This window comes from Pristis pectinata, chromosome 18 (assembly GCF_009764475.1).
Source record: "Pristis pectinata isolate sPriPec2 chromosome 18, sPriPec2.1.pri, whole genome shotgun sequence".
Lineage (NCBI taxonomy): Eukaryota > Metazoa > Chordata > Chondrichthyes > Rhinopristiformes > Pristidae > Pristis > Pristis pectinata.
Genome location: NC_067422.1, coordinates 34,503,096 through 34,526,959, shown reverse-complemented (window position 1 = coordinate 34,526,959; position 23,864 = coordinate 34,503,096). Strand labels below are relative to the sequence as shown.

The following is a 23,864-nucleotide window of genomic DNA, read 5'->3' as shown; positions in this document are numbered from 1 at the left end:
TCACTGATAACTTGTATAACATATAACAAGCTATTGACCAATTCCGATTTAAAGGTAGAAAATATTTTAACCTCAACTTTCATTCTTAACTTTCCAGTTATAATCAAGAGTCACCTGCAATGGCTGCTCCCACCCCATAACGTCTGGTACACCAAAGGCTCCTATCCTTTGGCTCCCTTCTATTTCTCAATAAATGTTGCCCCTTGGCAACATCACCTGAAAACACAGCGCGAGCTTCTGTGTGTATGCTGACACCTAACCATTTCATTCCCTCAATCCGCTCAACTGTTTGCCCGTCATCCAGTACTGGATGAGAGAAATTTCTTCTATTTGTAGTCAATCAAAATGATCCAGCACTATTAACTTTGGCCCCCACCATACTCTTTGTTCCCATGTCACTGACCCCATCCCCATAGAAAATGTGGGCTGAACCAGACTGTTTGCAATTTTGACCCGTAATGAGCAATGAACCACAAATATGTGCCCCATCACTAAGCTCAACTACATAATCCAACTCCACCCCTCCCTCTGAAAGCCTCATTCACGCCCTTGTTACTTCTCAACCATTCCAACGCACTCTCGTAGAAACTCAAGGTCATCCCGGATACTTCTCTCATGGTCTGACTTACACCAGGTCCTGTTCAATCATCACCCCTCTGCTTGCTGATCTCACATTTGCTTCCAGTTTTGAAACATCTCAATTTTAAAATTCTCAATTATGTTTGAAAATTCCCCCCCCCTTATTCTCACCATTTACAAGCTTCAGTAATCTCCATCCCTACACCTTTCCAAGAATCCTCTGCACCTCTAATTCTCTGATGGACTTTTAGTGGCTCCACCATTGGTAATCATACTTTCAACTGCCCGAGCCATTGGCTCTGGAAGACTCCTGTTAAATCTTTTACTGTCTCTACCTCCCTCTCTTAAGATGCATCTTGAACCTGCCTCTTTGATCAAGCTCTCAATCATCTGCCTTGATAACTTTTTATGTTGCTTAGTGACATTTTTATTTAATGATGCCATTGTGAATCATCTGAGATATTGAGTAACTGGGTTAAGGAACTACATTTTGCCATTCCACCCATGAATGGTTAAAAATTGAGTTCAAATCTGTGTTTCTATTATTTGAAATCCATATCACACTATGAAATTTTCAGTAATACCATCAGTTCCTACTAACACTAACTTCTGTGGGTATGTGATGATTTCCATCTTAATCATAAACATTGTTTTTAACTGTAAAACAGAAGCCTCAGTCTGCTGTACCTGTTATATGATGTTGTACATAAATAATTCCTGAAAAAGTGAGCTTGACGGTTTGTGAGGCTTTGGCGTATATGGGATGGTGTGTGTGCACATATTGAGGGAAGGGGAAGTGTTGATGGTGGTATGGGGATGCGGGGAGAATTCATCATGAGTGATCATCTTGTAATTTCAGTCCCAAAGTAATATTCCATAGATAAATCCAACTTAATCACTAGGAAAATCCCAAGCAAGATCTTGCTATAAAATGGATCACACAATATGCAAATATTCATGGCAATTCCCCACTCTAACCATTGGCTTCATCTCAGACTATGCTTGTTTCTTGCTGGCAAAGTTACGAGCCTTGGCTTAACTGGTGGCACTCTCAGTTCTGGGCTAGAAGCAACTTGATTCTATTCACACTCCAGGGACTTGAGTACACAATCTAAGCTGACACTCCAGGCTTTTCTGAGATAAAACATTAAACCTCTCAGGTGGATTGAAAAGCTTCTATGACAGTACACGAGAAAAACAGCTGGCAAGACCTAACCAATTTATTTCCCTCAACAGCATTCGGAAAGCAGATAGCAAATGACCATACTGCAACTGCTGCAAACCTGTAGTATTTAAATAGTAAAATCCTGGATATATACAGCAGCCCTATATTTATTTTCATTTTCACTGACGTAGTGAATCTGGGCATTATTACATTACTATAGTGAGATGTGTAAGATTGTCAATGTCTTTCCTAAATTATACAGTAAATGTAGGAAACATATTTACATTCATGAATTGAAAGCAAATGAATTCCAAGAAGCAATCACATATCTTACATTAAGAACAGGTCAGTCAAGAGGGACGCGAGGATCTGACTACAAGTGAGACTGGTATGGGAATCAAGAAGGTAGTGTTGGAGGAGCCTCAGACCTTTCACTCATCCAATAGATCTGATGTAGATGAGAGGAGGGGGTGCAGGAAGGAGTGCTGCACCATGGTACAATGGCCATTCAAGTCTGGGAAGTGAAAAGTAATGTGTAAGATAAGATATCTTTATTAGTCACATGTACATCGAAACACACAGCGAAATGCATCTTCTTTTTGCGTAGAGTGTTCTGGGGGCAGCCCGCAAGTGTCGCCACGCTTCTGACGCCAACATAGCACGCCCACAACTTCCTAACCCATACGTCTTTTGGAATGTGGGAGGAAACCGGAGCACCCGGAGGAAACCCACGCAGACACGGGGAGAACGTACAAACTCCTTACAGACAGTGGCTGGAATTGAACCCGGATTGCTGGCGCTGTAATAGTGTTACACTAACCCACTACACTACAGTGCCTGCCAGTGATAGACACAGTATGATTAGGGGGATAAATACTATTCTCTGCAGCCATGAACATATCAAGAAGGCTATGTTGCCCACCCAGTGCCTGGGTTAAGAACATCTCCTCAAGGCCAGATAGGAACCTGGAGTGAGAGGGTAAGGATCCAGTTGTTGTGGTTCGTCTAGGGACCAACGACAACAATAGACAAAGAAGGAGGTTCTCCCGGAGGACTATCGGCAGCTAGCAACCAAATTAAAAAGCAAATTCACAAAGGTAATAATCTCTGAATTACCATCTCAGCAACATGTAATTTAGCATGTCATGAATAAGATCAGAGAGTTGAACATATGGCTCAAAGATTGGTTGTGCAGAAATAGGTTTCACTTCACGAGGCACAGGTACTATTACTGGAGAAAGTTGGAGTTACTCCATTGGGAGAGGTTTCATTTGAATTGAGAGGGAGCATCACTCCCACAGTCCCAATTTTTGCTTAGCCAATGTTAAGTTAAAGCGGCACTCCCTCTCAACGACTGGCAAGAATCTGGTCATCTGGCGAGTTGCTGTATTCAGCGCAGGTGTGGCCACTCCACAATGTCGGTCATCCGAGCTATTTTCTGTTTCATCTGGAGATCCAAGATGGAGCGTGTCCAACAGACCACAATACACAAGTCCCTGGATAACAGGATGGGGTCAGGGGGGAGGTGGGGGAGCATAACCAACATTATCGTCATCATGATGGCCACCGTTGTATGTTGCTTGTCAAGCTGTGTGTAGTACGCAGTTACCAAGTGTCACTATGTGCTGAGGGCCTGGCCTTGTTGCCACACAATGTTGCATTTAGATGGATCTTGTTGCACCATCTGTCTTTTATGGAAAAGTTATTTCAGGAGGACACCTTTGATCACAAATCCATCAGGCACTGGTCAGCATGGAACATCCTGCAGGCTTTGCGGGAGAAAGACACAATGGATGCTGTCGGATCATTTCCCGAGCAGACTGTCAGAACCATTTGGCAGAATGCGTCAATGCCAGAAGTCACCAACAAGCACCAAGACCTCACTTCACTGGTAGTGAGAGCAGCCCTCCACATTACATGGTCTGCATCTAACCTACAGCACGTGCTGCCTTCGTGACAGCTGTGATGAGGATGAGCCAATCGACCACCTCTTTGCGGACTGTTGATTTGCAAAGAAAGTCTAGGAAGAGATGCAAGGGTCCTTGTCACGATTTAACCTAAGCACTACATAACAGATGACTCTGATTTATGGGCTGTTTCCAGGGACACGTACCAAGACAAACATTGCTCAAGATCACCAACTTGGTGAAAGGCACACTTTGGTCTGCCTGAAACTTGTTGGTCTTCCAGTACAACGAGAATCCTGGCACATTCCAGGCTGCAGGAGTATGTGCTAAGGAACGCACTGAAGCTTGGTGCAGCCAATACAAAGGCTTTGTGGGGAAGGACTGTAGTCCAAGGTCCTGTTGTTACTAGATCCTGAGGGGGCAAGCCCTGTGTAAAAGCCTCTCAAACACTTGAAGTTTGTATCATCCAAAGAGGCCACGAGTAGCAATGGTGCCTTGTACAAAGAATGTACAAAGCACTACAAAATGTATTTGCTTGAGAACACTAGGACTATATCGTCTGAATAACACCACAATTGTGAAGAAAGCCACACATTGCTTTTGTATTTTTTGCATATATTTTTATGAATAAAATTTATTTTCGAAATAAGAAAATAGACAGAAAACATGGGTCAGAGTTGCCTACAAGACCCCAAATAGTGGTAACACAAGGCATTGTATAAATCAGGAAGTTACAGGGGCACATGGCAAGGGTAAAATACTTATCATGGAGAACCTCATGAAGTGATTGTAGATTACAGGATAAATCTTGATCAGTTAGGGAGGTGTGCCGAGCAGTGGCAAATGGATTTCAATACAGATAAGTGTGAAGTGATGCATTTTGGAAAGTCAAACCAGCGTAGGACTTATACTATGAATGGTAGGGCACTAGGGTGTGTAATGGAACAGAAAAACCTAGGAGTTCAAATGCACAGTTCATTGAAAGCAGCAGCACAGGTCGACAGGGTGGTGAAAAAGGCGTTTAGCACGCTGGCCTTCAGTTGTCAGAGCGCCGAGTTTAGGAGTTGGGACATTATGTTGCAGTTGTATAAATCGTTGGTGAGGCCACACTTGGAGTACTGTGAACAGGTTTGGTCACCCTGTTATAGGAAAGATGTGGTTAAACTGGAAAGAGTGCAGAAAAGATTTATGAGGATGTTGCCAGGCCTGGAGGGCCTGAGTTATAGGGAGAGGTTGGGCAGGCTTGGTCTTTATTCCTTGGACCTTAGGAGAATGAGGGGCGATCTTATAGAAATGTTTAAAATTACGAGAGGCGCAGATAAGGTGGACGGTAACAGTCTTTTCCCTAGGGTAGGGGAGTCCAAAACTAGGGGGCGTAGGTTCAGGGTGAGAGGGGAAAGATTTAAAAGGGACCTGAGGAGCAACTTTTTCACGCAGAGGGTTGTGAGTATATGGAACGAGCTGCCTGAGGAAGTGGTTGAGGCAGGTACAATAGTATCATTTAAGAAGCAATTGGATAAGTACATGGAGGGGTGGGGCTTAGAGAGATGTAGGCAGAATGTAGGAAATTGAGACTAGCTGGGTGGGCACTGTGATCAGCATGGACTGGTTGAGCCGAAGGGCCTGTATCCATGCTGTATTGCTCTATGACTCTGTGACTTAATTCCACTTATAGACAGGATAAACTAAATTAACAGTCATAACATGGGGGCAAAGTCATGGAGTGTATAAGAGGTTTCCCAGATCAATGAATTGAAGAACTGATGATGAAATAGGATAGCTTGGATCTGGTAATGTACAATGAGAAAGGGTCAATTAATAGACTTGGTAAGGAATTTTCAGGGAAGAGTGATCAAAATATGATTGAATTTTATATAAAGATTTAAAGTAATTTAGTTCAATCTGAAACCAGGGTCTTAAAGATAAATAAAGCTAACTACAAAGGTTTGAGACTGGGAAACAACGTTATAGAGTATAACAAGAGACAAGCAATTGCTTTGAATGCTGGAGCATTACGGCAACAGCACCATCTGCTGTGCCACCCCTAAAAGAGAGATTTAAAGATGTTGATATTCATAGGGACCTAGGTGTCCTTGTACACAAATCACTGAAAGTTAATTTGCAGATATTGCAATGAAGAAGACAAATGATAAGTTGGCCTTGATTCACTCTGGGATTGATTTACGTTCTCTCATCCTACCTGAGCTGGGATTCTGGTGATAGCAGGGAATGGGCTGTTAAATTTTTTTAGGACTTTAAAAAAAGTACAGTATTGAAAGAAATTTAAAGCCATTTATGGACGGATAATGAAAAGTGCTGTGAAATGGCCTTCTAATTTTCCCATCCAAAGTGCTTGTTAGATAAAGCTGGCCACAAGGAGCATTGTATCATTAAATCTGGTTCATAGCCCATCTTCCTGCTTCATTATACACCCAATGATTGAGGGGAGTTCACCAATTTAAATATAAGCCCACCAACTAAAGGCCACATTCACACAAATATAAATGCACACACATAGTTTTATTTAAAAAATATACAAAATAGTGTTAATGAATTATGTTGAATACATCATGAATAATGCCAACCCCCCTCAATTCTCCAAGACCTTTCTCCTCAATCATCACTGACCACTGTATTCCCATCCTTAGTATTACCAAGCCATCTCCCAACTCCTGCAGTGCTCTCCTTCACAATAACCTTGAATTTTCAAACATATAACCCAGGCCACCTTGTACCCTTCCTGATTTCCAGAGTCAATTCCTGTTCATATCTGTGTTCCTGCCAGGTTCTTTTCATTTATAACAATGTTCTCTTCCCTCTTCAGCAAATTATTCCTAGGTTACAATCATTTCAACTCTCACCCACATTTCTTGTTTTGGCAATTCTAATGCTCACCATACTTAAGATCACCTTCCCTACACTACCATTTCTCAGCAGGTACTCCAGTCTCATCACAATGGAACGTTACTGACTCCCCAGACGCCAACTCACTTCATCCCCACTCCAGTACTTCCTACCCACCTTCTCTCAATGTTACCGACCTCCACCTCCATTTCAGAGCTGATATTGCAAAAGCTACTCACATTTCCACTTCCTGAATTATTGCTCCTTCTACCAAACACATTCTTTAAAAAGAAAGGCACCGTGTAAAATTAATTGAACAAATAAATGACAAAAATAATCAAGGTAATTGATTTACAATTTCATGATTGTGTGATATAATCACATAATTTGGACCCAGAATTATTCTTAACTATCCTCCTAGTCAATCGCATTATTTTAGCAATCCTGATAATAGATTAAACGGAGCACAAATAATAGAGGATATTCTGGCTCACCATGTGAGAGCAATGCCACTGGGTGTCAGCTTTTAATCTATTGAAGTGAGGTACATTGAAGGATAATTCATTTATGAGGACAAAATGCATAAACTAGGCTCATATACCCTCAAGTTAAGGGGAATATAATTAAAGCGTTTAAGGATGTTATAGAGAGAAAATACTTCATCCAAGTGTGTGCAAAACCAGAACAAAGGGGATATAAACTTAAAATCAGGACCAGCACATTGAAGGGCAATATCAAAAAGCCTCCGTTCATGTAAAGGGTTGTTCAAGCTTGTGATCGACTGAAAATGCAAAAGCTGGGTTGGGTAGGTTGTTGCTAGGCAAGGGTGCGCAGAGGGGAGATTAAGTTAATTTATGAATCGGGCGTGACGTTATTGGTAGAGCAGACTCCATGAACTGAATGGGCCACTGATACTCTGGTCCCATGCTCCTTTTCAGAAGGGGATTCTTCAAATCTGAAAGCTGCCCGGTGCTGCAAAATCCCTTCAGGAATAAAGCTATTTTTAAAAAATAAATAGTATGATGTAAATGGTTGATTCAATGCAGATGTGTTCTGCTCTTCTGTGAAACACAGCCTATTAGCACATAAAACTGAGCACCTTAAATAATAACAGCCCCTCCATCAAGCTCAGGGTTACCACATAGTATCCAGTGAGGGTCAATCACAAGCCCTCCTTACAGGTGCCGTGCCACTGAACACGCACATCTGCCTGACAGGCTCTTGTGTTCAGAAAACTTGACTGCTTTCCCTCAACTTTTGCCAGGTTTTGCCTGCTCACTTTTTCCCTGGTCTCACTACCGTTTGCGTCTGAGATTTTGCTTGTTGCATCTGGACTTAATCAAAAACCAATCGATTTCGACAGAACATACCAGAGTTGAAAATAAACTCTAAAGTAACACGAGGAAAGCTACCCACAGCAGTCATGAAGGTGATGTTAACCCCTTTGAAACTTTTTTCTGCGACGTACATTCTGTCAGGAAAGCTCATTGGTGAATGGGCTGTTTGATGTCGCATTGAACCAAATACTTCAGAAACGACTCTGGTTTAATCCTGGTGATATATTGTTCATGGCATAAAAGAGCACCTTCTAACTCACTGTTAAGTTAGCTGACAGCAGATCGGTTGCTGGTTGGGTTTGCTGTTCATTAACACCAATTGCTTTCACACTATGGAACCACTCACACTTCTGAGTCAGAGGCTTAAGCACATTTAGCCAGCCACTTTAGTGCAATATTGAAGGAGTGCTAATCTGAAGGAGGCTTGAAATTAAGGGCTACTTTTAGTCTCTCTTGTGGACATGTAAACCATTGCATTGCTTTGAAGAACAGGGGAGAGGTTTCTCTAGCTGTCCAACTTCTGTTCATCCCTCAGTTTGCATCAGTAAAACAGAACATGGACACGCTGTAGGAGTTTGGCTTGTTTCCTACATTAAAACAATGACTTCATGAATTGCAGTAATGGTGCAGTGGTTACGTGAATGAACTAACAATCTAAAGGACTGGATTAGCAATCCATTGCCCGAGTCCAAATCCTACCATGGCAAATTCAACTAATAATCTGGAATTTTAAAAAAAACATACTATTATTATTGATGATTACAACAAAATTGCCAGATTCTTGTAAAAACTCATTTGGCTCAATGGTTCCTTTCAGGAGAGAAAATCTGCCACTCTGCGTGTGACTCCAGATCCACCAATGTGGTTGAATCTTAACTGTCCTCTAAAATAGCCTTGCAAGCTACTCAGTTCAAGTAAAATTAGGAATGGGCAGTAAATGTTGTTCTCACCAGAGATGTCCTGAACGTGAAAGATGAAAGGCTTTTTATCAAATTTCTATATTAAAGATGCTATATAAATGTAACATTGTTGTTGATTAAGGCTTAATATTTTCTTCAGTAGTTGTAAAGAGCTTGAGGATACTGTGAAAGGTGCTGTAAGAATGCAAGTCCTTCTAATATCAAGGAACCTCCTGTTGTGTAACAGTGAAAAAAGATACGAACCATTGCAAATTTCAGATAAACCACAGAGGATGAATATTTATGAATAACAAATGTCCAGCAATGAATTTATGGCAACATTCAGTTCCTGTGGTCTTGGTATTTTCTTTTTGACATAGCCTTTAAATTCACTGGCAGCTTCTCATCATCCTCAGAGAAGACATGCTCTTAGGCAATTGAGTGTTGCCTAAAATTTGTTAATTTTTTTCAATTATAGTATAGCTATCTGATCCAAGCATTATAATCCTGGCAACTGCACAGCTTTCTTGTTTAATGTCAGTAGTAACACCACCAGATGACCAGCAGGTACATTCGCGCTGATCAGCACAGCAGTATGACCTGTTACTGCACACTGCAAGGACAAAAAAAAAAGCTTTCAAATATATCTTAATTCTTAGGTGACCCCTGGAGATTGAGGGTAGCTTGCTTCCCATCCAGGTTGTATTGCATGATGTACTTCAATATGAAGTAACAGTTGCGTACCAGCTGCCACACAACTTGATAGTGAGGCCTTGATCCAGTGGCAAGAGGCGCCAAGACGACTGTGGGAAATCAGACTCTGTGGCATCGACATATATATGGCAAATATATGACACCTTGCCAAACCCTGGCATATTCCAGATTTAGCTTTTGTGGTGTAGTCATTACCGTAATGTAGAAAACATGACAGCCATTTATGCACAGCAGATTCGTACCAACCATAATGTTATGATGATCAGACTGGTGTTTACTGGTGTTATTGGTCAAGTGATTAATATTGGACAGGACCCTGAGAGACTATCTTTTTTTTTGGAAGTGTAGTCAGGATTCTTTACATTCATCTGAAAGTTTATTATCTCACCTGAAACAACAGGATCTCCAACATTGCAGCTTCCTCTTAGAAATGCAATCACGTAGTCTCAAGAATAGGGGTTCAAGCCCCTGGAGTAGCTTTGAAGAGAAGACATTTCTCTGACATCGATTTCTAACACATTTTGCATCTAGGTCTCAAAATGAGTTACTATCTGAGAAAGAGACAGTAGAAGATAACTGGATGAAAGTAAAAAAAGTAATTCCCACAATGAAGTTATTCTTCTGGAGATCTTATCTAAAAAGGACCACTTCTTAGTAGATTTCTAAAGGATAGGTGAAAGGAGATGAGTTTCAGTTCATCAGTGACCGGCGCAATATTCCAACGCATGTTTGAATGTATCATTCGGGGGTTGGAACACAGTTGGGTAGATGAGGTTTGAAAGGAATGATGTAATTGGACAAGTGATTGAAACAAGGGTCCAGTAGGAGAGGAATTAGAAGGCTAGGCACACAGTTGTGGGTCACAAAAACCCTGGCAATATGGTTAAGTGATTGTAGGGAGCCCAGGTGGGGTTGGGGGGTGTGTGGGGAAGGTTGGGGTCAGAGGACGCAAACACCAAAGCAGGCTTAACTGCAAGAAGATCAGGATCTCCAACTCCCTTGCAGCTGACCAGTTGAGCCTGGCCCTCTAACTGTTTCCAACTCAGGTTTCAAATTTCTAATTAAGGTCTGCTTTGTACTGAATGGCCAACACTGTTTTCAGGCCTGGATTGTACAAAATAATTTTGTAAGATCTGCGTGGGTTTCCTGCGGGTGCTCCGGTTTCCTTCTACATTCCAAAGACGTACGGGTTAGGAAGTTGTGGGCATGCTATGCTGGCGCCGGAAGCGTGGCGACACTTGCGGGCTGCCCCCAGAACACTCTACGCAAAGATGCATTTCACTGTGTTTCAATGTACATGTGACTAATAAAGATAGCTTACAGATGTTTGGCATCAACGTGCATGCCCATTGACCTTTGCACATATGCAAGCACATGCACAAAAGATCCAGAATGAATTTCAAAAGCATACTATTTACATATCAAGTGCCTGATGGCATATAGAGCTATGGATTCTCATTCTCATAGTGTGCAAAACCTTATGCTTTGCAGAAGAATTTCTACTTCAACTCTTTTCAAGAATACCACAAAACCAAAGTTCAAAATCCTGATTTGGCATTTTGTACTTAATTGCCTCAATCTGCACTTTGCCTTTATATTAAAAAATTGTGCTAACTGTTCCAGAGAGTGATGTCACAGCCTGAACAGACATGGCTGGGAATCAATCTGTGACTTCATTCATCAAGCAGCCCATTGAGAACACAGGCAGCTTATCTGTTTGGGTTACACTGCGATTACATTGCTCGTAAGGAATCCATTGTTAGTTTGTCTGTGTAAACACTCACCATCAACAATTCAGGCTGGAAATTCCTTAGCTAGGTAAGAAGGAAAAACTATAAAAATCCAAGTAGTTATAAAGATAAAATAATCACATTCGATCTTCAATCCAAAGAATTATATGAGCACTCCTACAGCAGCTCAGCACTCTCCTGTCTAGAAATGAACCACACTCCATACTTGGCTTGAAATTCACTGATCTCAATGAGAGGCAATGTTAGTGCAGTTGATCAAGATGGTCTGTGATAGGTAGGAGCACAAATCCAAGTATCCTGATGCAGCAATAGAAACCTGCATTTGTGTAACATTATTCAACACATTAAAAAAAATGTAGAAGTGCATCACAGTAGCATCACAGAACAAAACTCGATGGAAATTTCAATCTAATAACAATCACTTTTCTCACCCACCACCAACTAGAAAATGCAAGATGAATGTCCTGTTACAGTGAATTCAGTGATCAAGCCTGCCATTTAGTCCCGTGGGCAACCCATATGCCGGCTGAGCCATCATACCTTTGGATCTGCAGATAGTTTCTTCCCATTTCAGGAATGCAGTTGACTGTGACGCTGTCTGTAGTCAAACACTATGCTGAAACTCGCTGCCTGCTCTCAAACATGATGAAATGACCAGCTGCAAACAGATCAGCTATGACCTTATCAAATGGCAGAGACTTGAGGGGCCGAATGGTCTACTCCTGATCCTAATTCATATATTCACATATAGCAATACTCTGGGACTTCCTAAAAACCCATTTCTGATGATCATTAACCTGAAATGCAACATTGTAACCTGAAATGTTTCTCTCTCCACAGATGCAGCCTGCCCTATTGCGTGTCCCCAGCATTTTGTTTTCATTTCAGATTTCCAGCATCTGTGGTTCTGTCCTTTTCAATTGTCTTTTAAAATCTGCTTCTGTTTTTCTTAAAATATTCTTGCTGTTTCTATCAAGAAATCTGTCACGTTTTTTTTGAGCTGTTACTCTGCTTGCCAACATTGCATTTCAAAAATAATGTGTAGGTGGTTGCTGCTCCCTCGTTCCCGTCTCCTTCTCTCTCCAACTCTGTATCCTTCTTAACCCTTTCTCATTATCTGTTCCTCCTTCTCCACTTTTTCCCTTCTCCTGCTATCTTTCCATCTTTCCTTTCCGCATTTTTAGTCTCTCGCTCTTCACAATTCCCCTCTCCCCTCCCTCATACAACCCTCCCTCTTTCTCTCCCCTCTCTACCAGCCCCTCACTTTGGTCTCTTCTCCTCTCCCCTCCCTCTTTCCTGCTTCTCACTCCTCTTCCTTCTCGCCCTGCCCCTCACCTCTCCCTTTTTTTTTAGATTTCCCAATCCCAGCCATCCAGTCTACAATGATTGAATCCTGGGCTGTTCTAAACCTACGTGACACTAGGACTATTTTTGTCCCAACACACACTGACATGTCCTGTCAGTACTGAATGGTTGGCGGACCAGATCACTACTTGCAACCTCTAACCGCACTTTCCTGTGCTGGTCCACCCCTGTCAAAAGGCTAAAGTGTTCAAGAGTAATGATGGACTCTCGTGCTACTTCCAAACTCTCTCTCCCTTTCTTTCTCCCCCCTTCCCTATCTTTAGCTCTCCTGTCTCGTACCTTTTCTGCCCCCTCTCTCCTGATTGTTTTCTGCCCCATTCACTCTCTTTCTCTTCTCTCCCTCACTCCCCCCCTTTCTTGCTCTCCACTCCTACATTCTGTCTCCCTCTCCCCATTCTTCCTTTGTATTCTTCTCTTCCCAACTCTGTTTTTTGGCCCTCTCCCTCTTTCTTTCTCTGCCGCTCTGCCTCACTCCTTCACATTCCCTCTTGTTGAGATTCTTTACTCCATAAACTGTATATAGTTTATAGTAGCAATGTTCTCCTGGTATGAAAAAGGTGGGATTAAATGCTTACGAATACTATGTCTCTGCACCCTATGAAATAGTTTTTTCATTTACTTACGGGCTCACGCCAGTTCTTAATGCTTCCAGATTGATTTCAGGTTAATCATGCACAAGTGAGGAAAATATAAGTGGACCAAGAAGGCAGTTGGTGAAATTTAATTCTTTTGCACATTCATTTGCAGTAATCTACACAAGAAATAATAACCAGAATGACAGAAGACCAATTAATCACACCCAAGTGATGTTAAATGGGGAATAAATATTAGCAGGAGCCAAACTGCTTTTGTTTAAAATACAAGTTCTTTTAAATCCACCAGAGAGGACACACAAGGTGTAAATTTAACATCTTACCTGAGAAACCTCATTAACTGCTGCAGCACTCCCTCAGCACTGCAATCAGAGTGCAAACGCAAGACCCCGATATAGATATGGAACCCACAACTTTCTTAGCCTGAGCTGCCACTGGTGTCTACTCATGTAATAATCGGGGAACTGCTAAGGTGCTGGTTGTATTTGCAATTATTAAAAGTTTAAGGCAGGTAAAGCTGCAGCAGAAAAAATGAAGCAATTTAGGTATTTTCAATGGAATAAAAATTTAAAATAACATTAAGCATTGAATCAGCGCTAAGTGCCAATGGTTACCATGGAAGCAAAATATTCCATGTTTGAAAGCACGTCACAAGAGCTCTTCTTGAATATGACTGGCCAGGGACATCTTGACAATTTACATTGAATGTTGTGCAAACATAAACAAAAGTCATTTACTTGCCACAGGCAGAATTCGTCAAGTGGCTGAATTTACATCTTTCTGCACTACCACAGTGGCAACCACTAGCAAACATTATTGTGGTGCTCCCACAATCAGAACATCTAAGACCTTCAAACATGTCATGTAGAAATGTGAAGAAAATCCCTGGGCTCCACTTTTGGAGTTGGTGGATGGCATCATCGGACATTTCTGAGTTTTTGGAAAAATATCAACACAACTGAAATTGAAGAAGCATTTTCTTTTGAGTCCAACCTAATGAGGTCTCATTATATTGTTACATAGACTTAGAGAAGCCAATATTCTTTTTATCTGATAGAGGGTGCACAACACTTCACACCATTCTCCAGTATCACCTGGGATGATTATCATTTACTGCAGTTAAACATCAGCAAATTAATGTAATCTCATTTAACTCACCTAACTGCATTAAACTTGTTGGTTCAGGTTGTATCAGCTGATTATTAGCATGGAATTGAGCTTTAGACCCCACACCCAGTACCAGTGAAGCCTTCCTTCTTCCCACTCTGAAATATTTGCCTGCTGTTTTCTGTGCTTTTGATATGGTCATTCACAGCTTCAACATCATAATGTTGATTTTCAAGTGTTTGCCAGCTACTCCAACTCAAAAACTTAATGAAGTCCAAAGCAATGTGGTCTGAGTCTTTATTCTATAAACCTTGCTAACTACAGAGCTACTTAGTTCCACACACATACAAGTCCTCCCCAGGACAAGACAACTGGTCCCTCTGCTGTCAGCCAATACACAAAATTCTACATCTTCATTAGGTCTCTTAAATAACCCACGCCATCCTTCTCTAACTGGCACCTACTATTTCACTCACTGTGGTTAGTAGTATTCTCCATTCTGTTTATTCCATCAGAGGCCATTTCTTTCAACAACTGCAAAAGTCCTATAAAATTTTCATCCAGAACCATTCAATCTTCTCCCTTCTCCTCTATTTCCCTAAATGTTTATCACAAGATCACAAGATCACAAGATAAGGGAGCAGAAGCAGGCCATTCGGCCCATCGAGTCTGCTCCAAGGAAAAGGGAAAAAGAAATGGGGTGGGAAAAAAAGAAGAAAAAAAAACTATTCTAATCCCATTTGCCAGCCTTATCCCCATATCCCTTGATACCCTGACTATTTAGATATCTGTCTATCTCCTCCTTGAATACCCCCACTGATCTGGCCTCCACTGCTGTGCGTGGCAAGGAGTTCCACAATTTCACCACCCTCTGGGTAAAGAAACTTCTCCTCATCTCTGTCTTGAAACTGTACCCTCTAATTCTAAGATTGTGCCCTCTGGTCCTGGACACGCCCACCAAGGGAAACAGCCTAGCCACATCTACTCTATCCTTACCTGTCAACATTTTAAATGTCGCTACGAGGTCCCCTCTCATCCTTCTGTACTCCAGCGAGTACAGTCCAAGAGCCGACAAACGCTCATCATACTTAAGCCCTTTCATTCCTGGAATCATTCTCGTAAATCTCCTCTGAACCCTCTCCAACGTCAGCACATCCTTCCTAAGATGTGGGGCCCAAAACTGCGCACAGTATTCCAAATGAGGCCTCACTAGCGCCCCGTAGAGCCTCATCAACACTTCCTTACTTTTATACACTATACCTCTCGAGATGAATGCCAACATAGCATTCGCTTTCTTAACCACCGATCCAACCTGGTGGTTAACTTTTAAGGTATCTTGTATGAGTACCCCCAAGTCCCTTTGTACTACCGCACTATCAATCTTCTCTCCTTCTAGATAATAATCTACCCGCTTATTTCTACTTCCAAAGTGTACAACTGCACATTTCTCAACATTGAATCTCATCTGCCATTTCCTTGCCCATTCTCCTAAACTGTCTAGGTCCCTCTGCATTCTTTCTATTTCCTCTATGCTCCCTACTCCTCCACTTATTTGACTTGGCCTTAGTCCCTTTGAAGTGTGGTTCAGTGGGTAAAACTTCTCCTCCTGTATTCAAAGACTGTGGATTCAAGTTCTATTCCCGAGATATAAGCAGTAAAATCTAGTCTGGGGTTACTTGATTATCAGCTCTGTGCTTTTAGGACTCAATAAAAGTTTGAGGAATCTTTACACCATCTACAATGCTGTCCTTTAGATGTGGTTAAATGTTAGGCCAGTCTAAAAAAAACACTATTATTTAAAAGAGCAGTAGAATTTTCTACACTGTCCTTGACAAAATCTGTGCCTCAACCAATATCATTAAACCCTGAATGGTAACTGCACAGATTGGCTATCACATTTCTTACCTGACAAGAGCTGTGGGAGGATGGATGTATGGAGAGGGGCAATTTAAGGTGGAGGCTCTTTTGATGAAACCTCTCCCAGCTGCTGATAGGTTTGTGAATGTCCTGTGTACTTTGCATTTACAGGACTCTTTTTTTAAAGCAGAATCATTGTGCCTAAATCATGTTTCTGTTCTCAAACTATCAGTAGCTGGGAAAAAGTTGAATTGTATCCCACAACAGATGTCCATTTTCAGGGATAATCCAATTTGGATAATCATTTCATTTTGTTTGCTTTCAGCATGTTAGAGTATTCACTGGACCTACAGAATGTCAGTCTATCAGCAGTCCGTACTGTGAGGGTCCTGAGACCACTACGAGCCATTAACCGAGTTCCTAGTAAGTATCATGCTTCATACTTATAAGTTTTTCACTCTATATTTAACTTATTTCAGTTGCTCAGGTGATACCAGTGGACAGCTGAATGTGAAGATTCCATTTACCACCAACCAATAATGTGAAATGTCATGAAATGTCATGAAATGAAATGTCCTTGGCAAGTAGGACCAAGGAGAATCCCAAGGCATTTTATACGTATTAAGAAAAAGGGGATAATTAAGGAGAGGGTCCACTCAAGGATAAAGGAGGGAATTTGTGCCTGGAGTCAGAGAAAATGGCTGAGGTACGAAATGAGTACTTTGTGTCGGTATTTACTGAGAAGGATTTGGAGAATAGTGAAGGCAGAATGGAGCATGCTAATGTACTGGGACGTTTTGAGATTAAGGAGGAGGTAGTGCTGGGTCTTCTGAAAAGTATTAAGATGGATAAGTCCCCAGGGCCTGATGGCATATATCCCAGAATATTGACAGAAGTGAGGAGATTGCTGGGGCTTTGACAAAGATCCTTGTGTCCTCACTAACAATAGGCGATGTTCCAGAGGACTGGAGAGTAGCAAATGTTGCGCCTTTGTTCAAGATAGGAAATAGGGATAATCCAGGTAACTATAGGCCAGTGAGCTTCATGTCAGTGGTGGAGAAGCTATTGGAAAGAATACTGAGGGATAGGACTTATGCACATTTGGAAAGGCATGGCCTGCTTAGGGACAATCAGCAGACCTTTCTGCTGGGCAGGTCATGCCTTACAAATTTGATTGAGTTTTTTTGAGGAGGTGACAAAGGTGCTTGATGAGGGTAAGGCAGTGGACGTTATCTACACAGGCGATGGTAAAGAATTTGATAAGGTCCCTCATGGTAGGTTGATTTAGAAGATAAAGATGCGTGGGAACTAGGGTGAATTGCAAGTTTGGATTCAGAATGCCAATAGAAGAGAGTAGGGGGTGGAAGGCTGTAATTCTGGCTGGAGGTCCATGACCAGAGGTGTTCCGCAAGGATCGGTGCTGGGGCCTCTGTTGTTTGTGATATATATATCAATGATTTGGATAAAAATTGTAGATGGGTGAATTAGCAAGTTTGCCGAGGACACCAAGACTGGTGGAGTTGTGAGCAGTGTAAAGAACTATCAAAGAATACAGTGGGATATAGAGCAGTTACAGATATGGGCAGAGAAGTGGCAGATGGCAAGTGCGAGGTGTTGCACTTTGGGAGGTCAAATGAAAGGAGAAAGTATACAGTTAATGGTAGGCCCCTTAAAATCATTGAAATACAGAGGGATCTTGGGGTCCAAGTCCATAGTTCACGGAAAGTGGTTACATGTGGATGAGGTGGTAATGAAGGCGTATGGCATGCTTGAGTATAAGTGTAGGGAACTCATGCTGCAGCTGTATAAATCTTTAACCAGACCACTCTTGGAGTATCATGAGCAGTTCTGGTTGCCCCATTATAGGAAGGATGTGGAGACTGTGGAAAGGATGCAGAACAAGTTCACCAGGATGGTGCCTGGATTAGAGGGTATGAGCTACAAGGATAAACTTAGGTTGGTTTTTGCTTGAGCAGAGGCTGAAGGGAGACCTGATAGAGGATTTTAAAAGTATGGGATGCATAGATAGGGTAGACAGTCAGAAGCTTTCCACCAAGATAGAATTGTAAAATATCAGAGGACATGCTTTTAAGGTTAGGGGGTTAAGTTTAAAGGTGATGAGCAAGTTTGTTTTACTCAGGTGCTTGGAATAGGTTACCGGGGGTAGCAGTGGAAGCAGGCAGTTGGGTGGAGTTTAAGAAGCTTTTAGATAGACGCATGAATATGAAGGGAATGGAGGAATATGGATGATACACAGGAGGAGGACATTTAGTTTAAATTGGCATCAAGATTGGCACAACATTGTAGGCTGAATGGCCTGTCCAGGGCTGTACTGTTCTATGTTCCATGTGAATGTTTTAAATGAAGGAATATGTGGTAAATTGCAGTGGAAGAAAGACAGTCTCTTTTTTTATAAAACAATGGGTGGGTTTGTAACGTAAAAGTTTGTTGGTTATAAAGCCTGTCAGATGATAAAAAGCATAGGGTGGATAATTAGGCTTGTTGCTATTGCATTTGACTGCATCTTGGTGCAAAACAGATGATGGAGAATCAGCAGTCTATTCAACGTCTCTGCTGATCAAAGTTGTTGGGAATAAAAATTGAATAAGATGAATAGAGGCTACAAATTCACAAAACCCATTTTATTCTCCAACGTGAGGTCTACCTCAGGAATGTCAATTGAGCACTGGCAGAGCATTCTGAAAGGAGATGGTGCACAGCCAGACCTTGTTACTGCAGCATCGATAGAAAAAGGGATGTGGTCCTGCAGGTAGAGTTTAGGGAACTATGATGAAGTTCTCAGGATCATTCCCAGTGCCATGTGGTTATAAGTACAGAGATAGGAAAAGAGAATAGATGAATACATGGCTGGTGAGATGGTGCAGGGAGGGAGAGCTTTAGATTTCCGAGGCACTGGAACCTTTTCTGGGCCAGGTTGGACCAGACAAATCAGACAGGTTGCAACTCAGCAAGGCCAGTACCAAATTCTTCATAGGAGGCTTTGGGGAGGCATCCTAGACCTGTTGGGGAGGGTTTAAACTAGCTCGGTAACCTCAAATGGAATTCAAGGAGAGAACCAAAGTTGGAAAGGGAAGAAATATATGGCAGAAACAAAGTTAAACAGCAAAGGGGATTAAGGTACAGAAAAATATTAAAATGATAAAATTAAAAGTGCTGTATCTGAATGCTTGCAGCATCCACCACAACAAACTGATGGCACAGATAGAAGTACATAGAACATAGAACAGTACAGCACATTACAGGCCCTTTGGCCCACAACATTGTGCCGATCTTTAAGCCTCACCTCAGACTATCTAACCCCTTCCTCCCACATATCCCTCTATTATAGAACATAGAATGGGTACGATATAATTGCCAGAAACAGAAACACATTTGGAGGGCGACCAACACTGGGAACTAAATATGCCAAGGTATTTAGGAAGGATGAGCAAAAGCAAAAAGCAGTGGCATAGTGTCAGTAGCAAAGGAGGAGATAAGTGCGGTGGCGAGAAATCAGATCATGATGTTGAATTAGCATCAATTTGGGTTAAGCCTAGAAGTAGTAAGGGGCAATAAACATTAGAAGCAGTTATTTATAGGCCACCAAATAGTTGTTGTAATATTGGATTTACATAAATCAGGAAATTAGAGGTCTATGTAACAGGGGTAAAACAGTGACCTTGGGATACTTTAACTACATATAGATTGCACAAATCTAATTTGCTGTGATAAGATGGAAAATGAATTCATGGAATGCATACAAGGTCCTTTTCTATATCAGTATGTTGAGGAAAGAACGAGGGGAAAGGCTACTTTTGGTCTTGATTTCTGCAATGGGAAAGGATTAATTGATCATCTTGTTGTCAAGTGACCATAATATTATAGAATTTTAAATTGTGCTTGAAAGTGATTTAATTCAATGCAAAACTAGACTGTTAAACCTCAGCAAAAGGTAATTATGAAGTATGAGAGGAGAGTAGGCCATGGCTAATTGGGAGAATACATTGAAAGGTATGATGGTAGACAGGTAATAGTTAGCATTTAAAGAAAATGCATAAATTGCAAAAAATAAACATTTCTTTAAAACACAAAAACACAAAATTAAAGTGATTCATTGATGGCTGGCAAGAGAAATTAATGATAGCATTAAATCAAAGGAAGAGGCACATAGTTTCCAGAAATAGCAGTAGGCCTGAGGATTAGAGGTATTTTAGAACTCAGCAGAAGAGCAATTAATGAAGGAAGGCTAGATAGAATACAAGTGTAGACTGTCAAAACATAAAAATTAACTTTAAAAACTTTGATAGGTATATAACAGAGAAAAGACAAACAAGGAAAAATGTGGGTACTTTGCAAACAGAAACAGGAGAATCTGTAATGGGGAATAAAGAAATGGCAAAGAAACTAAACAATTATGTTGTGTCTATCTTCAAGGAAAACACACAAGAACTGCCAGATATATGTTAGAGAATTAAACATCTAGCAAGAATAAGGAACTAAGCAGGAGTTAAAAACTATATTAGAAACATTGGCAAGCTTGAAAGCTGATAAATCCCAGGGATTAATGATCTATAACCCAGAGTTTTCTTTATCATCTTCCAAAGTTCTATAGATTCTGGAATTATTTCTGTAGATTGGAGTGGAGCGAATGTGACCCTGCTATTTATGAAACGAGGGAGAGAGAAAACAGGGAACTGTTAGTTTCATGTCAGTGGTAGAAAAAATTGCTTGAATGTATAATGAAATATGCAATAACCATACACATTGAAAAATAAAATAAGACTGAGCAGAGCCAACTTGGACTTATAAAAGGAAAATCATGTTTGGCTAATCTCCTGAAGTTCTTTGAGTATGTTGCTAGAACTGATAAGGCCAAAAACACGCATATGAAATATCTGAATTTTCAAAAGCTTTTAACAAGGCCCCGCACAGGAGACTGGTCAACAACGTGAGACCACACGTAGAATTGGAGGTGTTATACTGACACCTATTACTGACACCTATACTGACACAGAATTAGTTAATGGACAGAAAACAAAAAGGTCAAATATCATATTTCCAAGTTTGCTAGTTGTACTAAACTAGGTAAGATTGTGGGTCTGTGAACATGCCTCAAGGAAATATGAATGAGTTGGGTGAGAACATGGCAAATGGAATATAACCTGGAAAATGTGAGATCATCCACTTCAGTGGACATTACAGAAAGGCAGAGCATTTGTTAAATGGTGAGAGAATGGGTAATATTGATGTTCAATGGGACTTATCTGTGCTAGTACACGAGTCACTTAATGCCAAAGTGCAAATGCAGTAGGCATTAGGAAGGCAAAAGTATGAAGAGATCGAGTAGATCGAGTCTGTGTTCTCTAGTGTTTATAAAAATGAGAGATGCCCAAAATTCTTAAAGAGCATGATCAGCTAGACCTAAAAAGGCTATTTCACCTGGCTGAGCAGACCTGAAGGGCTGAATGGGCTTATTTCTTATCTTAAATGTAATAGGTTTAGTAGTATTGAGACCTGTAACTGTGGATTGCAAACTGTTTAAGGAAGACTGATATTTGCAGTCGAGGTTAATTTCAACCCTCAGCTTGCAACTGGTAGAAGTTAGGGAACATCCAATTACCACTGAGGTCTCAATAAGATGCTGAATCCTTCCAGTATTGACTGGCTAGATTGTCCGTAAAAGCAAAACAGACGATATTCAAATGTAGTGCTTTCGATTGAGGTTATTGGGCTGGGATCAATCCTTAAATATTAAACCCCATCTTAATTCAGTTATTCCATTATAAACAGAATGGCTTTGTATAGAAAGCTTCTTTGATTGTGAACTGGACAGTCCAAGAGCATTTTAGCGTGTCGGATTTTAGCTCTATTAAACCATACCATTCTGGAGAATGGGGAAGAACTCACAAATTAAAACTCCCTCAAGTAGCCAAAATCAAATTTGGGTGTTTGTGGAATGTTTGATGGCACTACTAATATCTTGTTTTTCTATCATTTTGGTCTATAACAAAAGTCCTTCAATATGACCGCAAGTATTCCCTACAGACCTATCACCACAAAATTCTCCATTCTATGAGGCTAGGCGGAAGTGTTGGGGGCAGGATTGTAACTTAATCCAAGGAGACAATTGGTACCTCAGGATACACCAGCAGATAGATCATGACCATCTGCTCATTGTAGGGAGAGTAGTGGATTGGGGCAAGGGCTGTGTTAATCAGGTGGGATTTAAGGTGTTTTTAAACTTTGGAGAACTTGCCAGGGATATGCGCGATTGAATGGCTTGGAGCTTTAAAAAAAAGGCCTGTGTGTCCTGCAAGGATCTGTTTCTGCACAGATGCTGACACCACCTGCTGGCTATGTATGTGTGTATGAAAATTGTGGAAATGTTATCCAGGTATATGTTGTACACCTCAGGATACCACTGTCAATTTTCAGATGCCTCAGGCTTCAGTGTGCCAAGTGCACAAAGGACCCAGCAGAAAAACTACAGACTTTGCAATCCACACAGAAATTCCCCAGTTTTCCTTACCAAAATTTTCTCCTGAGAAATTCAGTAACATATTATGTAAAAAAAAGTGCCACTATTTAATAGAACGTACAGGTCGATCAATCTTCAGTACCAAAAAGTTAAGGAAACTCCTGCATCTCCCATGCGTAGCAGGCTGTTTAGGGATCAGAGAGAGAGGGGGGAAAATTTAGAAGAGAGGAAGATAACAATGTGGAGAAATGGCAAATGGCCGTTGGCTGCTTCCAGCAATGACAATGTCCTCTGAAACCAGGTTTAACCCTGTTGCTTTGGACCAGTGCCTTTGGTACACAGATCACATCCTTGACTCCATCAGCTAGAATCTGTCCAGTACTGACAACTGTTTAAATATATCTGCGTGTTTACTTTTCAGAAAGAAGGCTTGAAATAAAATTATATTTTTTATCCAGAATGAATGATTCCCATTCTAATTATGTAAACTCGCATTCCTATTCTACAAAATGTTTTAATAATTACTTTATATAGAATGAGATAATTTGTTCTTTCACGTCTCTGCAGGTGCTGATACCATGTTAAACTAATTTTCTGACATCCCTTAGTCGTTATTCTCAATTCCAATTCTTCTCTAATGGCACGGTAGTGTAGCGGTTTGCGTGATGCTATTACAGCACCAGCAACCCGGGTTCAATTCCCACCGCTGTCTGTAAGGAGTTTGTACATTCTCCCCGTGTGTCTGCGTGGGTTTCCTCCGGGTGCTCTGGTTTCCTCCCACATTCCAAAGACATACAGGTTAGGAGCTGCGGGCATCCTATGTTGGCGTCGGAAGCGTGGCGACACTTGCGGGCTGCCCCCAGCACATTTTCAGTAACGCAAAAAGGTGCATTTTACAGTGTGTTTCAATGTACATGTGACTAATAAATAAATATCTTATCTTGTTTTCCCCAAAGGCTCAGTTTTCTTTGCTGTTGACTATAACGGTTTCCATGTTCTAGTGGCCTTTCTTCTTCTACCCCCCAAAATTTACTGTAACCATCACTTCCTCCTTCTGAGGCTGGAAGCTTTGATGCCTCCGTAGGATCTTTCCATTGAGGAGGTCTGGTCTTGAACCGGTCACCCATGTGGTCAGTTGTCTTGTCCCCTCCCCTCCATCCCTCGCCCCCTCCCCTGCCCCTCCCTCCCTCCCTCCTCCTCCGCCCCCTTCCCCGCCCCTCCGCCATCCCTTTCCCCTTCCCCACCCCCTTCCCATGCTTGTGCATCTT

General features: G+C 41.4%; 1 protein-coding gene across 1 annotated transcript in view; it reads left to right on the top strand.

The window, feature by feature from the left end:
* Nucleotides 1-23,864, top strand: part of LOC127580134 (voltage-dependent T-type calcium channel subunit alpha-1G-like) — a 278,942-nt gene that overhangs the window by 24,125 nt on the left and 230,953 nt on the right. Inside the window, 1 exon segment of the mRNA XM_052033345.1 lies at nucleotides 16,444-16,541. Coding sequence (XP_051889305.1) covers nucleotides 16,444-16,541 — 98 coding nt within the window.